Raw genomic sequence first — 16637 nt, 5'->3', positions numbered from 1 at the left:
GATAGAATTCAAGATTAATGCATCTCATCGTGGGGATGTCAATTCATTACTTCAATGTTGGAACGAGATTTCATTCCAGTGGTCTTCTGCTAGGCGCCGTCTTGTAGAACTTACTTGACTTGCTGGCCTTGAAGAATATGGTATCAATGTGTGACATCAAGCGATTCCACAAGGTTTTGATTTCTGTGTGCTCATTGGCGCCGTGAGATAATTGATCCGACCCTACACCCATCAAGGGAAATTCCGGGGATTGAGTGACGGTTGTGCGAACTTTGCTATAACTGAAAATTGTATGAACCAAAACACACCGCGTGATCATACCTAGGTCAATCCCATCCGGATGTGCTATGTTGATTGAATCCACAACTTCTCGTGCTTGAGTTCGACTGAGACCTCGAGCGAGTACGGCTCTCGCTTCCCAAAGAGCGTCAGGGGCAAAGTTATAATGTGGAAGATCGTCCTCTAATACCCGACGGAAAGTTTGACGGATGGTTGAGATTTCGGGAATATCCTCTATTTGCCAGTAAACTTCCCAGTAGCGCCCTAAGCGTGTCATGGCAGGCTTTACTCGTCCCATGTTAAAAGGAGACCTCCAAAATTGTAGAAATCGCATGAAGACTTGGTATTGCCTCCAATTTTGCACTGGCAGGCCTTTTATAACTGCAACGTTCGCCCGACCATTGTTCATGGCTGGAGTGTACTGGGAGTATTTAGCCACCGTTCTGTCCAACTCTTTTGTGACTTTTTCGTCTAAATGTAGACAAATGGTGATGGTTTGATCGATTCTGCGTGGTATCTCCATATCTTGACTGGTCGTCGGACCGGTCTTGGCTGTCTCGTGTCCTTGGTAGCCGCTGGCCTTTTCGGCAGGCGGCTTCTGGAGTTCCCCGAGGAAATCTTTATTGCGTGGCAGACTATTTGCGAAAAGCTGGACTTGTTCCTCGCCTATGGCGTTAACTTCGGGCACAATCTGTGTAGAAGTGGGATTGGGGGTTGTTTCCAATGTAGTGATCGGTTGCGTCGCGGCATTATAGGGTGAAGGTTCTTTAAATGCCGTATATCCATCACCCTCAAGTCGATTTAAGAACTTCGTGAACATTCCGAGGTGTGCGTCAGATTCCTGCTGTATGCCCCCGCTGGTATCCTCCATCCTCTTCTCAGTTACTATATCGGGACTCGAATCCTTGACTACTCGGCAGATTCCCATGTTCGTATCAGTTTCCGCAGTATACTGAGGATGCGACGCATGAGCGGAATCACAGTTGTTCAGACTCTGAGTATTATTCTTGACTCTAGTTGGCTCAGCTCTTATTGGCGATTCACTGCTGGACATTGCTTTGCAGGTCTGTGAGAACTTTCTGGTAATGCCTCGACGTAAGGAAATTGACACATTGTTAGGACGAAAGAGTCTGGCAGGCAGGGTAGATGGTACGACACATCTCGGCATATGAGCTGTGCGTAGCCACATGTTCAACAAGTAATAAGAAGGGAGAAATCCACCCAAGTTCTTTGCCGCAGATTCGAGAATGAGTCCAAAGACTTTATGTGAGCTTAATAGGTAGATCAACGCTTTCACCTGATGATCTGATACTACAAAAGAAAAGATTGACTATACAAATGTTAAGATATGAACATATTGACTGAAGTTTGTTGAATATATCGTACACCCTACGATATATTCAAAATACGTTGAACTTGTAACTGTTTGGGTCTGTACTGGATCTGAATGTCAATTGATTATTTTTGCAACGAGCTCTCAGCCACAGATACGTCAGATGACAACAACCAATGAGATCAATTGTACGATCAGCAGCCACAAAGAATCTTCGTACCTCAGGCATCAATAAAGGTACCATTGCACCGAGACCGTGGTATGCACTTTTTCAGACGATTCAATTAAAACGGATTCACAGTAAAGCATAAAATTAGTCAAAAATATTCTTGATTCTTATTCACGCCGCCTGTACCACGCTTTTTTCCTCATTCAAGGACAATAAAATTCTGTTCCCCCATTGTTCAGATCGCAATTGGAAGTTTTGACTGGTGAACTTTCATGTCATATTGATCAACAAAGATCTTACTCCAGCATATGCCTCGATGACACTGGGTGTGATTTGGGTAGCGGGTAGAACGAAACCATAAGTTCCAGTATCTCTCAGTTCAGTGGTGAAAGAGAAATCAGCACCAACGGTTGCATCATGATAATCTACGCTGTTTCCAGTGGCTGCATAAATTGTGGAACAGATAGGACCATATGTGAAGACTGTTCCATAAACTGCTTTCACGGCAGCAACATAGCCTGCTGCAAGAGATTGGTGCTTGGCATTATTCTCTGGTAATGCAGTGCAAGAGTATCCGTAGGCTGTGAATATTGAGTTAGAAAATTTGTACAATGTTCTTTGAGGTTGATTCGACTTACGAGACATCATGAGTTGAGAGTACGAGTGGAAATCAATGAAAAGTTTTAAGCCTTGTGCTGCCTTGATCTTGTTGGAGTATGCAGCAAGTGCTTTAGTTTCTTGGGCATCAGCTGCAGCAACTCCTATATTATATTTAGCACATTTTTGCCAGATAACCTGGGGCCAATTGACAGTACATACCCCTATAATCTTCAGCGCAAGGGTCCGTGGAAGCTCCACCAGCAGTTGACCACTTGTACTCCCAATTTCGATTGATATCCCTACCATAACAAGTTGAAGAGGATGGCGGTGTCTGACGATTCTTACGCCACAATCGATTTGTACTTTGTGTGTATAAGAAGCCTAAGGTCGAAATTAGTTATGCCGGATAAGCAAGTCCATCCAACTTACCATCAGGATTTACAACTGGGAAAATATAATAGTCATATTTGTCAACGAACCCTTTGATCTCCGTGCTGCTGGCATAATTTGAGAGAAGGTTGTACGCCATGTATTCAACAGTCTATAAATGTTAGTGCTGCTACATTGTTGAAACTTTGACTATTGACTTACCAAAGTTGTGATCCACTCTCTAGCATGCACAGTACCGTGGAAAAGCACGGCTGGCTTAACTCCCTTGCCGGAACTACCATAAATATGAATACCAGTAATCGGATTGCCTTGAATGGAAGTTCCAGCAGTCACAATCTCAGCGTTTGATGGATGTGCAGTGACAAGATCCTTAAGGAATTGTATGTGGTCCGCATAGGCATGGTATGCTGTGAACCACGTAGCATTTGGTGCAAGGGCTATTATCTGTTAACTATAGCTCTAGATAACAGAAATGACACTTACCAGCCTCTATGGAATATGTATCAGCGTGCTCCTCTTCCGCAATAGATTCTCCAAGGTTGTTGTGCATGACCTGTTTTGAGAAATCTTCAGTAATTCTCAAGAAGTTGTCGACCTGCTCGGGTGGTACAACCACATCAGCTGTTCCAAGTTTGGCAGACTTTTTCCATGTTTGAAGGTTTAACGAAGAGACGATGTCCTCGATTTTCTCGATGTTGTTTTTTTGAGCTTTGAGACGGAAAACTTTGTAGCCATCATAGTTGACCTTTTCTGCAATAGCTACACCTGCAGCAGCCGCTGCAGTAGCAAGAGTGAATATTTGAGAAAGCTTCATCTTTGCAGAAGTTGATGAATACAATTAGCTAGGTACTAGGAGAGGGAGAATGTTGTTTGATATAGAACTCTGTACGGGCAACTTGCGGTTACCAACGGAAACTTTTTTGGAGGAGTTCCTGAACAAGAAGCTCATAACTTCATCAATAAAACTCATCAAAGTTACACATATTGAAGATACACATTAAACAAATCATAAGATCAGACTGAAGAAAAATCTGTAGTGACCGGCCTCGGTAGATCCAAATAGGAAGCTGCGATACTTTGCCGAGCATGTTATCTCTTGTGCCAAGGGGGCCAAGACGTTTAAAATAAGGTTAAATTGACATTGCCTTCCGCATTGTGCGGGGAACCTGCATCTAGGTTCAAATTCACCATTTTGTTCTAGAATTCCATTATCGAACTTTTGAAGATATTTATGACTTCGCATTGTAGCTTGGCTGACTGAAATACAGGTGAAGTTCGGCCAGTGCAGGGGTGTTTGAGGCGCCCACGAAGGTCGTGTTGAAGTATGTGAGATTTGCCTGAATTGATTACGCTATGAAATTGCGTTATCATTGGGTTTCAATACTTGATATCTTAGCTCCTAAGCAGACAAAGCTTTCTTCAATAGCGCTGATAGCGCTGCATGCACGCACCCGCCTTCCAAATCAAGCATCTTCTAAGCACTGCTTTTACATACCAGATTGCTCGATTTCCAAATGCATTGCAGCCATTTTTACGACTGAGTTAAGGCAAACCTGGAAGAATCAACGAGGAAGGTGATGGCGTTTATAAACTTCAATTCTTGACATCCAATATCTGGCCTATCTCTTGGACTAACATGATTGTACCTGGTCCCATGTCTATCCATTCTTTAATATGACATTCCAGCATACCCAGCCACGTCAAAGCTGGTCTGTAGCCGTGACCTGAATGTCCCATTAAGGAAGCTTTAAAACTTTAATTATCAAGATGCGAATCACGGCTTGTGGGGCAGTATGATTTCAGTTGTACGCACAGCTCAAGCATCGAAGGTAGAATTTTCGGATGGCGACAGGTTTGGCGGCAGTGCTCTGACCGCCATAGACAACCACAAAATATCATCAATGTTTATCAGACAAGAAATTTATGTCTGATATACTGCCTATGAACAAGTCTGCGTCTTCTACGAGGGTTGTCACAAGGTCTTTGTTTGACAATTCGATGATTAGTCCAATGTTGCAATGTCAAGCTTCATGCTCATGTGCTCAAATGCAAAGTACCTTGAATTGACATGACACCGCAAAGATTCACATGAGATAAGCCCAGAATTTTTGCAAGATGGGATTTATGTGAATGTTTGCCCTGATGGCTAATCCACAGAATAATGAGATTTGCCACTATCCAAAGTACGTGGACTGTGATGAAGAGGTGAAAGGATCGTCAAGTAATTCTTTGACTCTAAGAATCTAACTACTCATGTCTCCATCTTTCACCTCACTAGGCTATTCCCTGAATGCCGCCTCCATCGATAACGCTATGTGTCTCGACGCCGTAGCCCTAGGCTTTGGCGTGTTTGGAGGTAATACGAATACATACCTCACCATGAATTTGTCGGCATCGGCCTGTAAATGAGTAACGATTGTAGGAACTGGCGGGTCGGCCACTTCCAGACCTAGTAATATGCCATAGTCATATAATGGATGACGAACAGCTTTGAGTGCATCGCGAGCACCCTGTTTGAAAGCATATCGCCATGATACGCCCGGTTTTCCAGCAGTCCAGATTTTTTCGGTCTGGAAACCGTTTTGAAGGATAGAGTGAAGAGTATTGATTGCAGTGCCGTGCCATCGTACCGACATCTGCCCGTTGTTTTGAATAACAGCTGCGTTAAACCGATCTCGGATTCGTGCTGGTGGATTGAGGACGGCAAATTGCCATATATCGTCTGAAAAGCCAGAGACTTTCAAAAAGTCGGGTGGAGTAAAGTAGTTTTGCCCAAAATTCATCTGCATCCACTTGACCAATCGAAAACTGGTTCAGGATGATTTTCCTGAAGATATGATACCAGAGCTTCAGATGTTAACGTCTTGGATTCGGGGAGGCCTCGAAGAAAAGGCTGTAATATCTGAACATCAGAGATAGAATAATCGGAGGGTTTGAGAAGCCGACGTTGATGGTCGATTTGATGATAAAATGACATGAGGAGCAGATAGAGCCCACGATGGTTGACCTCGCAGACTTTGGCCATGGCCTTGCCCCATTTTATGGCAAGCTCTGATTCTTCCCCATGATCTGACATATCCGAATCTTCTGTCCTAATTTTGTCTGCTAGATCGAAGGGAATGGCGAGGGTTCGCAAACGATTGCGGATTGTACCGGTGTTTTCGTGTTTTATATGAGGAGGATTTGAATCTTCGAAGTGTTCGTTTCTACACATGATGGTCTCTTTGGGACTCCTAGCGGCTGACTTAAGGAAGCGATGAAATGTATGGGAAGCATACAGGTCGAGACAATGGTAACCAGGATGTGCAGCGGGCATTGCGAAGTATGATTATTGGAGAGAGTGCAATGATTTATAACGGAGAACCATGCTGTCTTAGGATATTGGCAGGTAGGAACATCTGACTGAAACCACTCGTACCTAGCCATCCATGTATCCATCGACCAAAAGGGCTGCTAGGAAAAGAAAGGAGATTTTCTAGAATCTTCCCACATTCGATGGTTATCCAAGTTCGAAGTCCCTTGTTAAAGTTATCGTCGTCTTTGACGTTCCCGCATAGAAAATACGCCATACAAAAGCACTCGAGCTGATAGAACTTGTAAGAATGCGACTACATACTCTTAATCTGCTACAATTCAAAACAATAGTCTTTGTTGAAAGAATTAGAATTTTCCTCGACAATCCAGAACGAACCTTTTGGGCAATCAACTGTCGAAATGAAAGATGAGATCAAGAACAAGCTAGACTGATACAATGTTATTTACCCCCAAAAGAAGAATGCCGAGTACGCCATCATCTCGGGCTATATGAAGTTCGAATGTTCCACGGTGCCACTCGAGATCGATCCTTACAGAAGGCAGATTGCACCCCAGCATTGAGGGCCCAAGTCTCCTGTTGAGAAGTCAAATCGAAAACTACTCCGAGTGGATTTCTGTGATGAAAAAACCACCTAAGGTTTCAACGTTACCCATTTTTTCACACCAGGTTTATCAAAACACATCCTAATATCTGGTAATATCCACTCGGTATGTCGACGCGCAAAATCCTCCAGTCTCATTTTCAAACCTGGAATTTCGTTCTCGTCTATGAAATCTTCATATACTCTCAAGCTCAATTTTCTTAATCCAGTAAATTGCATGACATCTTCCCAACAAAAATCGCTCGAATCCCAGAAATGTAGCTGCGCCCTGCACTCCAGATTTCGGACCTTTTCTACATCATTTATACCCTCCAAACGACCCCCAACCAACATGAATACGCAGTTGGAACCCGCCTGAGTCAGATTCAAGTTGTCTCTTTCAAAATCAACGTATGCTGTTCCTGCTCTGCGGTAAGAGCCAAAAGCTAACTCATATCTTGTCAATCCGACCTCTCGTGCCTCGCTATTGACATGAAGTATTGTCGGGATAGCGCTTATATCATCACCACCATCGATTAAGCTAGCGCTGTCAACAAACCAACCCCGGAATGAAAATCGCCCTATAATGCCTCGATGATTTCTGGATTTGATGTGTAGATCCCGAGGACCAGGTATGCAATGATGCCAAATTTTGAGACGGAGTTCCGTTGGAAGCTCCGAAAAACGAGAGAACGTAGTGAGCTGTGCCGGAGACGGACCTGACGGCTGCGATATGCGTTCCATTGCAAATAGCTTTTATAGTTTAGCAGAGCACAAGGGAAGAGACTGGAGGCGATCTGGATAATGTTGATATCGAGATGCGTCGTTTATGGAACAATCGTTCACCTGGCGCAAGGGCGGCACCATGAAATTAATGAGGACAAATATGACAAAATCTTCAATTGAAGGAAATTAAATTCTGAGCAAGGCGCATTGATAACATGGAGAAATCAGACAGGCTAGAGAATTTTATTTATATTCAAAATTGTTAGATGACGCGTGGTAATCTTGGCTAGGCACCTAGCTTTAGGTATACATTAATAAGCAGTTTGTTCCTTCCACCATTCCCCGTTGCTCTCTGATAATATTATTAAAGCGGCAGCACAGTGGAGATAGTACTCTTGAACGGTGTAGTGGGGGAATGCGGGGTCGCATCTGGGAATATAAGTGCACACTCCTAACATGTTAATTTATTGATCTCCAAAATTTCAGTAGCCCATCCATCTTGATTCAGTCATAGAAATCTATGAGTATCATGATTTTAACTGAACTCTATTTCATATTGTCTAAGGCTACCTAACGACTTACAGAAGAGCAAATAGCTTTGCAGCCATAATGTTATTCTACGGATTGTCACTCAGGTATTGACCAAATGAATGAATGGGAGAAACATCATTATCTGTTGACCCCGATATGATAAACAAGACTCCCAAAAATCCTACGAGAGTATCTCAAACTTATAATCTTCAACCCCTTCATCAGTTCGCTTACGCACAATTTGTAAAAAAAATCTTCACCATTTGACCCACACCACCCAGTTGCGGATTATGTACCCACATTGCGAACGCTTTTTCATGAAGTTCTCTCAGAGCAAAAGATGAAGTAAAAAAGGCTGTTAATCTGTACAGGTAACGCTGAATAGTACAAAAGAAACTGGCAGCAAGGCCAAAAAGAGATGACCAGACTGGGGCACGATCCCAGGACCTTGTCCGTATTTAACAGGTGTTAAGTGTTAAGGACACGTGATAACCAACTACACCATCCGGCCGTTTGTGATATTTGTTGGGAAGATCACTCCAATCTAAAAATATATTGAGATGTTGTGTAGAGGGGTTATGTGGACAAGATGTTAGCAAGGAGGAAAGTGGGGTCAAATTCCGACATGGATAACTGATTAACTAGCACCATTCTCATAATTGGACCTCACAGACAAGGTGCTACTCAGTGTTGGAAAGATCCGATATGTCAAAAGGTCATGAGAAATAATGTTACTAGAAATTATATTCTACAATAATACGTGATTGTACAAATCTCCATTCCATTCAGCTTAAGCTTCACCAGGCCAGATGTCATCCGCAATACTTCTAACCAAAAGTAACTTGTTTTTCATATCTTCCCACCCTAATGAATTACCCTCCTCGTGACTAGCAAACCCACATTGAGGGCTTACTCCCAATCTCTTTAATGCTTCTTCTCTCGTTTGGCCTGCTCCTTTTGCTACGATATCGGCAGCTTCCATGACTCTTGCCTTCATCTTCTCTTTATCTTCGAGTTCTGGAAACTTTGAGGTGATGACTCCAAGAATAACGTTCTTGTGAGATGGGAGGTAGAGCAGTGGCTCAAAGCCTCCGGCCCGTGGTGTATCATATTCGAGGTAGTATGTTGCTACATTCAGGTTCTGAAAGAGCTTAGTAGCAATACGATCATAACCTCCTTCGGAAAAGTGACGTGATCCCATGAAGTTACCCCTGCAAATGTGTAGACCAAAATGCATTTTAGAGGCATGTTTCTCGATGCTGTCGTTATAACACTTAATATAGGCATCAAGCAACTCTTCAGCAGTTTTGGTATTAGAATTGTCTTCCTCCCAACCCTTCAACATTTTCTCGGAACAGAAATCTTTCAAATAGTTAGCTCTTGCTTGTATTTACGTCGCGTCAGAATACCTACATGCGAAATTTGGGTCATCAAACTGCACATTTCTGAGTCCAGCTTCGTACAAGATATCCAACTCTGCACTGACAGCTTTCGAGATATCTGAAAAATATTCCTCATCGTTTGCATATACTTCTTTGGGGAAAGCCTTTCCATCCTTATATCTGAGATGATACCACGGTGGGGCAATCATTGTCAGTTTGATGTCACCCCATCTCTCTTCAGGTACAAGAGTTTTCAAATATTCGAATTGACCAATGAGTGTCGACTTTCCAGTGTGCTTTATTTTGCCGGTGCAGAGGCAAGATTGACCTGGCTTGTGACCTTTCTCGATAAATCCAGCGATATCAGGAACATATGGACGGAAAATGTCCATAGAAGGGTTGCGAATTTCGGTCATACCGTCGAGCTCCTCGAAAAACGTTCCCCAGAATACAGCGCGTCTGCCATCCGTCTTAAGTAAGCATATGTGCCACAGTTGACCGTTTAATGAAATTATGCGAGACGACGAACCGATATTCCCCATCACTAACGGCCCTAAATCCGCACTCCTTTTGCAGCTCTACTACCTGCTTGATAGAATCATTCTCAATTTGTGTAAGTTCTTCCTGGCTTAGATGATTCTTCTCGAAAGCACCACGTTTGGTGAGAAGCTCTGTTGGGCGGAGAAGAGAACCTAAATGTTCGGCACGAAAGGGGGGATTATGGTGAATGGTCGCCATTTTGATGTATCTTACAGTGAAGAGGCAAATATTCAAGAAGCAGAAGAAGTTTGGGTACCTAACCTTCAATAGTGGAAAGAGCAATGCATATACTTCACTCCCCCCGCTCGACTCCGCACCAGCCGCTGTCACATCCGCAATACCTACATGAGTGCTACATCGGCAGATGATATATATGATCCTATTGGGAACGAAGGCAGTGGTATACGATATATGTACCACACCATAACCGAAAACTTCCCTCAAAAATCGAGGTTTCTGAATACCAAGACGCTTGGTGCTTGTGAGGTTGTTGATAAACGATTTACGTCGTCCGATAGCCTCAAGCTTTCATTGAATTGAGGGAATACTGCGGAGATAACATCGGATAAACGTTTGCCGATAAAAAGCTAAGCTCTATCTATTATCCTGCGCGTATTCGTGATACAAACTATTAATACACCACCCACCCTGATTGCAATCAATCTACATGAAGCAACGGTTATCTATCTGCTTGTCCTATTGAGGGCGGCGTGAGAAATTGAACCCCGCATGAATCATCCGGAAAATGTATCAAATGCGATCAAATAGACGGCATACCGCCAAAACGGCTCACATACATTATGCATCTCGCAGGTGTGCGTTCTTATCACTGATTTGCTCCATGAACCATGGATGATATAGCATTTCTTGTACCGTATACGTTGATTGTATCGTACTCCGCAACAACGGATGTCAATGAAGGAGTTGGTTGGGCGACACGCACAATCTTTACGTCAACCCTGCGGAAGCTTTCAATTGACAGCTATAGTGGGGCTAATTGATGCATCCACTGCGTCTCTTACATGACATGGTCACCGCCAATTTGGCAGCCCAGCACCGCGCTTGTATATGCTTCCTACATTTACTGAGCTTCAGTATCCTTCATTCGTTCTCGTGTCATGTCGAAAGTAGGTAGTGAGCTACTGAACGGCAACCGTATGAGGCCTAGACCCAACATAATGTCTTTACCAGTGGGCCTGCAGGATCGCGGGTAGTAAAGCGTGGTGGGGGTTGGGAGGCTTAGGGTTGGGTTAATCCTGCAAACATTTCGATCATCTATCAACCCTTTTATCTGTTTTGCCACACATCTGACTGCATGAGTCGTCGATAATTCACTATCGCAATCATGCGAGATACCAACCACTACCCTGGGAAGCGCGTATTTCCTACTCAAAATTCGCGCAGCTCCTTATCAATTCTAAATGACTATAAAATTTCTCTTATCAGCACCTTTTCTCAATTGTCTTTGTATGACTTTTTTCGCAAAATTTCAAAAATAATCCAGCGAGGATGCAAGTTCAAAGCATCGTTGCAGAAGTCATTGGACTGGCTGCTATCGGAGGTTTTACAGTTCCATCGATTGTAACGATCTCGCGTACTCCATACCGACGAAAGGGTACTTCGAGCTGGGGTGACAATAAGGATGGAAACACAACCACCGCCAGTGAAAACAGTTTCAACTCCAAGGCCCCAAAGATATGCTTGTCTATATTTATTATCTTGGGTGTCTTAACGTTTGTTCTGAAAACCCTTCCATTTGGTAGTACTACCTATTTCCTTGAGCAATTTGCAACTAATAGTGTGGGTTGGGTGAGTGTTTGATCTAAAATATTTCACAGCAGTGATGCTAATTATGATAGATCTTGTTGACGATACAAGTGTTCGCTGTATGCTATACGAAAGATACTCTCGTGAGCTACACACAAGGCACATACACTGCAGCTTCTTGCTTTGCTTTCCTTTGTATGGTCATCAGTGAGGACCAAGAAACTCTGAGAAGCCCATGGTCGATTTCTACTGCCCTATCTATTGCCCAGATGACTACTCTGCTTGCTGTTGGGACCGCGAGTATATCGATACCACGACGACCGCAGGTTTTCTATCATGGGAGGCTGGTTCTAAATGAATTCAACGTTTCTTTCCTCAGTCGATTCTCATTCTCGTCAATAGGGTATTTGCTCACAAAGGCGAAGCGGCAAAACAAGTTAGATATGGAAGAACTCCCAACAATGCACTACGCAAAAAGATCGAAGACTCTCAGTCGTGCATGGATGGCTAACAGTAGCACTGGTCGATTGTGGGTGAGGTTGTTGAAGGTGTATAAATGGTCACTTATTTTACAAATCGTTCTCGGGTTAATCCATGCTTTTCTTGCCATTGGCCCACAACTAGCAATCTTCAAAATACTAAACGCAATGGAGTCAGGGCAAACTGGAAAGCAGCTAGGATTCTATATACTGGCTTTTGGGCTTGCCACCATTTTAGCTTCTTGGGTTGAAGGTATGTGTCAATCACCAAAACCTATCTCTATTATCATTGACCTAACATTGCACAATAGCCATGCAAGATATTACAAGCACGAGCCTGGTTTCTGTTCCAATGCGAGCTCAACTATCAGCTTTGATATTCGAGAAAACTATGCGGCGTAAAGATGCAAAAGGCAGGCCTGCAATGGCGGAAACCGAGAATGGCATTTCTTCTGATGAGATCGACCCTGATAAAACATCCCAGAAAATTCTCAACTTGATTGGAGTGGACACTGGAAGAATTTGTGATTGTGCCAGGCAAACGTTCGAAATCGTTCAAGCCCCCGGCCGGATCATCATATCTGTAGCGTTTCTGGTTACGTTATTGAGCTGGCAGGGAATTCTACTTGGCTTCTGGTGCGTTTACCTACGTCCCCATCCCCTCTTATTAATGATTTTCATTTACAACCCCGAGACTAACTTACTAGTTTCATCATCATAACTTTTCCCATTACACGTCGCTACGCAAAGAAATTTACAGTCTCGCAGGGGTTTCTGATGCAGACTAGAGATAAGAAAGCTGCAATTATTGGCGAAGCTCTTCAAGGGTTCCGCCAGATCAAATTCTCCGCTCTTGAGGATCGATGGGAAAGATCAATCATGGCAATGCGAGACATTGAGCTTACAGCAACCTGGGATGTTCTAATGTCCAGAATAATGTTGATTTCATGTTGGATTTTAAATCCGCTCATGACCGCCGCCATTGCACTGGGAATCCACTCATATATTTACCAACAACTAACACCCGCACAAGCGTTCACTGCCATTGGAGTATTTCTGCAATTGGATCATTGTATGCAATGTCTCCCCAACATAATAACACAGACGATTGCTGCCAACGTATCGCTGCAACGTGTTGAGAGTTTTCTTAATTCGCCAGAACTCGGGAACATTCTTTCTAGCCCAATAGAACCACTCGTACCCACAGACTCCGATTTGCCTGTGATAGTTTTCGAAAATGCGAGAATAAGCTGGCCCACCGACACCGAGTACTTAGATAACGAAAGTGATCGGTTTATTCTTCGAGATATCAATATCTCATTCCCAGTTAACAAATTGACAATCATCTGCGGGAAAACTGGTTCCGGAAAAAGTTTGTTATTGAGTTCAATGCTTGGCGAAGCAGAGCTTATCTCTGGTAAAATTAGGGTACCGGAAAGGCCACTTGATTGTTATGACCAGCACGCGAATAAAGACAACTGGATTGTTCCGAACTCGATTGCTTTTGTTGCACAGATCCCCTGGATAGAAAATTGTACAGTCAGAGAGAACGTTCTATTTGGCCTTCCGCTAGATTTGAATCGTTATGAACAAGTCATTGAAGCTTGTGCTCTGACCAAAGATCTTCAACTCCTGTCAGACGGGCATGAAACGGAGATTGGGACTGGTGGAATCAATTTAAGTGGTGGCCAAAGAGTAAGTAATACATACCCGTACTATTCTCGTCGCATCTCGAGTTTTCTATTGCCATCAAACTCAACTTTATGATACAAAACTAACCTATTGGTGATGTAGTGGCGGTTAACTTTGGCAAGAGCCTTGTATTCACGTGCTGGAATTGTTTTGCTAGACGATATATTTAGTGCTGTTGATGTTCATGTTGGCCAGTTCATCCTTAATAATGCTCTAGTCGGCAAGCTGAGCGCTGGCCGTACTATCATATTAGCAACACACCATTTATCTTTGTGCAAAGCGCATGTCAAGTCTATCGTAGAGCTTGAGGATGGTATTGTCAAGCAATTTTCTAGCGTTCAGGAATTGGAAGAATATCTTGGTGCACCCGTCGAAAGCCTGGATGATACTGACGAGACTCTAATTGCTATGGAAGACGATTTAAAGGAAGATACCATCGTAGGTACATCAGGCTGCAATTCTCCGACGACGAAAAAGACAGATCCTCTCAAGTTTGTTTTAGACGAATTTCGCAAGGAAGGAAACATCGGATCTTCAGTTTATTCAAAATGGCTCAAGTCTTGTGGTGGATGGACTATCGGAATTATTTTCCTTCTGATTTATACCATGACCACCTTACTTAATCTTGGTAAGATATTTTCTTCTTCACAATGATTTATGAGGATAAACACTGACACTCATCTTTAGGCCGAACATATTGGCTTCGATTCTGGACTAGTACCGATGGTGAGAACGAGCGCAATCTACATGCAAGGTTTGATCAACCGCAAATTTTCATGACTTCTTCGACGTTCGATAGAAACGGTACCGTGCCATCATCTGATGTGTCAGGAAAACACAGCACAACCTTTTATCTCGGAATCTATTTTGCCCTATGCATCGCCATGAGCATCTTCCGTATTTACGGTTATATCTATGCATACAAGCAGTGCATTCGGGGTTCCAAAAAGCTCTTTAAGACAATGTTATTCAAAGTTCTAAGAGCTCCTCTACGTTGGATAGACACTGTCCCATTTGGAAGGGTTATGAATAGATTTACCACTGACTTCAACACAGTCGACTTTGATATTGTTGTAAGTATAACTATTTCCATCGATATTCCCCTTGATTGATTGATTGATTGATTGGTCTATTCAATGGAATTTTTCACGCTGGAATGCTCCTATTTCTGACATTTTTGCCTCAGGATACGCTCACATGGGGAGTCGGTGATGTTTTCAGGTTATTCGGCATAGCAATTGCAGGGTAAGTAGTAGACCCTCGTTGAACACACCTCTGCTAATGAGATAAAAAGGATGTTCTTATCACCATATGTAATATTTCTAACAGTTGCTGTATCTACATTCTCCGCATATTTAGCGCTCCAAGCTATTACAGCCGCGAGAGCAATGAGACGCTTGGATTCGACCAACAGATCACTCATATTCGAACAATTTCGAACAATTTTGATTGGCATAACTACAATACGAGCTTTCGAAAAGAGAGATGTTTACCTTGAAAAGGTATATCGTAGGATCGATGATGCAAGCTCAACACTTTGGAATACCACGTTATGTCATAACTGGCTCGTTTGGAGGATAGGAGGCATGGCTTCGGCGGCATACACAATGTCAATCGCGGCGATTGTAGCCGCTACTGTGACTGATGCAGGGCTTGCAGGTTTTGTCCTTGCTATATCTTTGGAATTTTCAAGTGCCCTATTTTGGTCACTTTTTCATGCAGGTTTCCTGGAATTACGAATGAACGCGGCGGAGCGTGTGATTGAATATACAGAAATGCCTACAGAGACATTAGATGGCGAAGAACCTCCCGCAAGCTGGCCAACAGCTGGGTGTTTGGAAGTGAAAGACCTAGCCGTTGCATACAATCACGATCTGGAGCCTGTCTTGAAAGGATTGAACTTCAGCATTGATCGACAAACGAGGTGAATATCCGGAATCTGTACCTCCACTAAACTTCAAGTCTAACATGATATTAGGGTCGGGATTGTTGGTCGCACTGGATCCGGAAAATCTACGCTAACCTTGGCACTCTTTCGTTTTCTGGAAGCGAGAGAAGGCAGCATTGTTATCGACGGCTATGATATCTCGAAGCTAAAGCTACAATCTTTGCGCCGTAATCTAGCCATCATTCCTCAAGATCCAGTGTTGTTTTCAGGTTAGAGCTCTCCGGATTCTCGAAAAAGAAAAAGAAAAAGCACTGACAGAATCTTAGGCACACTTCGGAGCAATTTAGATGCAGATAATGAATACGATGACACAGCGCTCTTCGACGCCCTTCGCCGAGTCCACCTCATCAATGAATCTGACTCCGGTATATCAACCCCATCATCGAACACATCTCAAAATCAAAACATCTTCCTCTCCCTAAACAGCTCCATCGCCGAAGGTGGTCTCAATCTTTCCCAAGGCCAACGCCAACTCCTCTGCCTCGCACGTGCTATTATTTGCCGCCCCAAAATTCTTATTCTCGATGAGGCGACGTCTTCTGTAGACGTTCAAACGGATGCGCTTATTCAGCAAAGCATTCGCGAAGAATTTGTAGATAGCACGCTGTTGGTTATTGCACATAGACTTAGTACAGTAGGGGATTTTGATAAGATTCTAGTGATGAATGATGGGCAAGTAGCCGAGATGGGAAGTCCAAAGGAGTTAATTGACAAGAAGGGAATGTTTTGGGGTATGGTGAAAGAGAGTGGAGAGGTGGATAAATTGGTTGGTATGAGTAAGGATTCATAGAGGATTTTGGTCGGATGCTCTCGTGCATGTTGACTAGATTGGAATTAATGTATGCAAGAATGTCAAAATTATATGTCCTCACTGTAACAGGTTCTATCCTTGCGTTGTGAAGCAT

General features: G+C 43.3%; 6 protein-coding genes across 6 annotated transcripts; 1 reads left to right on the top strand and 5 right to left on the bottom strand.

Annotated features, from left to right (window-relative positions):
• Nucleotides 1–70: 70 nt before the first annotated feature.
• Nucleotides 71–1468, bottom strand: EAF02_008496 (uncharacterized protein; the record flags this gene model as incomplete). The annotated part of the gene is made up of 1 exon (XM_038904544.1): nt 71–1468. One exon carries the CDS (start codon nt 1466–1468, stop codon nt 71–73), a length of 1398 nt encoding a protein of 465 aa, XP_038755601.1.
• A 583-nt stretch (nt 1469–2051) lies between these two features.
• On the bottom strand, nt 2052–3585 carry EAF02_008495 (uncharacterized protein; the record flags this gene model as incomplete). The annotated part of the gene is made up of 6 exons (XM_038904543.1): nt 2052–2362; nt 2420–2542; nt 2601–2762; nt 2811–2922; nt 2973–3208; nt 3255–3585. 6 exons carry the CDS (start codon nt 3583–3585, stop codon nt 2052–2054), a joined length of 1275 nt encoding a protein of 424 aa, XP_038755600.1.
• Nucleotides 3586–5050: 1465 nt separating this feature from the next.
• EAF02_008494 (uncharacterized protein) lies at nt 5051–6087 on the bottom strand (the record flags this gene model as incomplete). Its single annotated transcript, XM_038904542.1, has 2 exons — nt 5051–5563; nt 5614–6087. 2 exons carry the CDS (start codon nt 6085–6087, stop codon nt 5051–5053), a joined length of 987 nt encoding a protein of 328 aa, XP_038755599.1.
• Nucleotides 6088–6718: 631 nt separating this feature from the next.
• Nucleotides 6719–7411, bottom strand: EAF02_008493 (uncharacterized protein; the record flags this gene model as incomplete). The annotated part of the gene is made up of 1 exon (XM_038904541.1): nt 6719–7411. One exon carries the CDS (start codon nt 7409–7411, stop codon nt 6719–6721), a length of 693 nt encoding a protein of 230 aa, XP_038755598.1.
• A 1303-nt stretch (nt 7412–8714) lies between these two features.
• On the bottom strand, nt 8715–10044 carry EAF02_008492 (uncharacterized protein; the record flags this gene model as incomplete). The annotated part of the gene is made up of 3 exons (XM_038904540.1): nt 8715–9286; nt 9338–9765; nt 9836–10044. The coding sequence occupies 3 exons, from the start codon at nt 10042–10044 to the stop codon at nt 8715–8717; spliced, it is 1209 nt and encodes a 402-aa protein (XP_038755597.1).
• A 1311-nt stretch (nt 10045–11355) lies between these two features.
• EAF02_008491 (uncharacterized protein) lies at nt 11356–16522 on the top strand (the record flags this gene model as incomplete). The annotated part of the gene is made up of 10 exons (XM_038904539.1): nt 11356–11655; nt 11706–12345; nt 12404–12728; nt 12800–13787; nt 13887–14412; nt 14472–14857; nt 14971–15029; nt 15079–15708; nt 15763–15941; nt 15999–16522. 10 exons carry the CDS (start codon nt 11356–11358, stop codon nt 16520–16522), a joined length of 4557 nt encoding a protein of 1518 aa, XP_038755596.1.
• Nucleotides 16523–16637: the final 115 nt, after the last annotated feature.

Source organism: Botrytis sinoallii (assembly GCF_014898435.1).
Source record: "Botrytis sinoallii strain Bc 23 chromosome Unknown BSIN_016, whole genome shotgun sequence".
NCBI classification, from domain to species: Eukaryota; Fungi; Ascomycota; class Leotiomycetes; order Helotiales; family Sclerotiniaceae; genus Botrytis; species Botrytis sinoallii.
The sequence above is the reverse complement of the archived record's forward strand: the minus strand, read 5'-3'. Positions and strand labels throughout refer to the sequence as shown.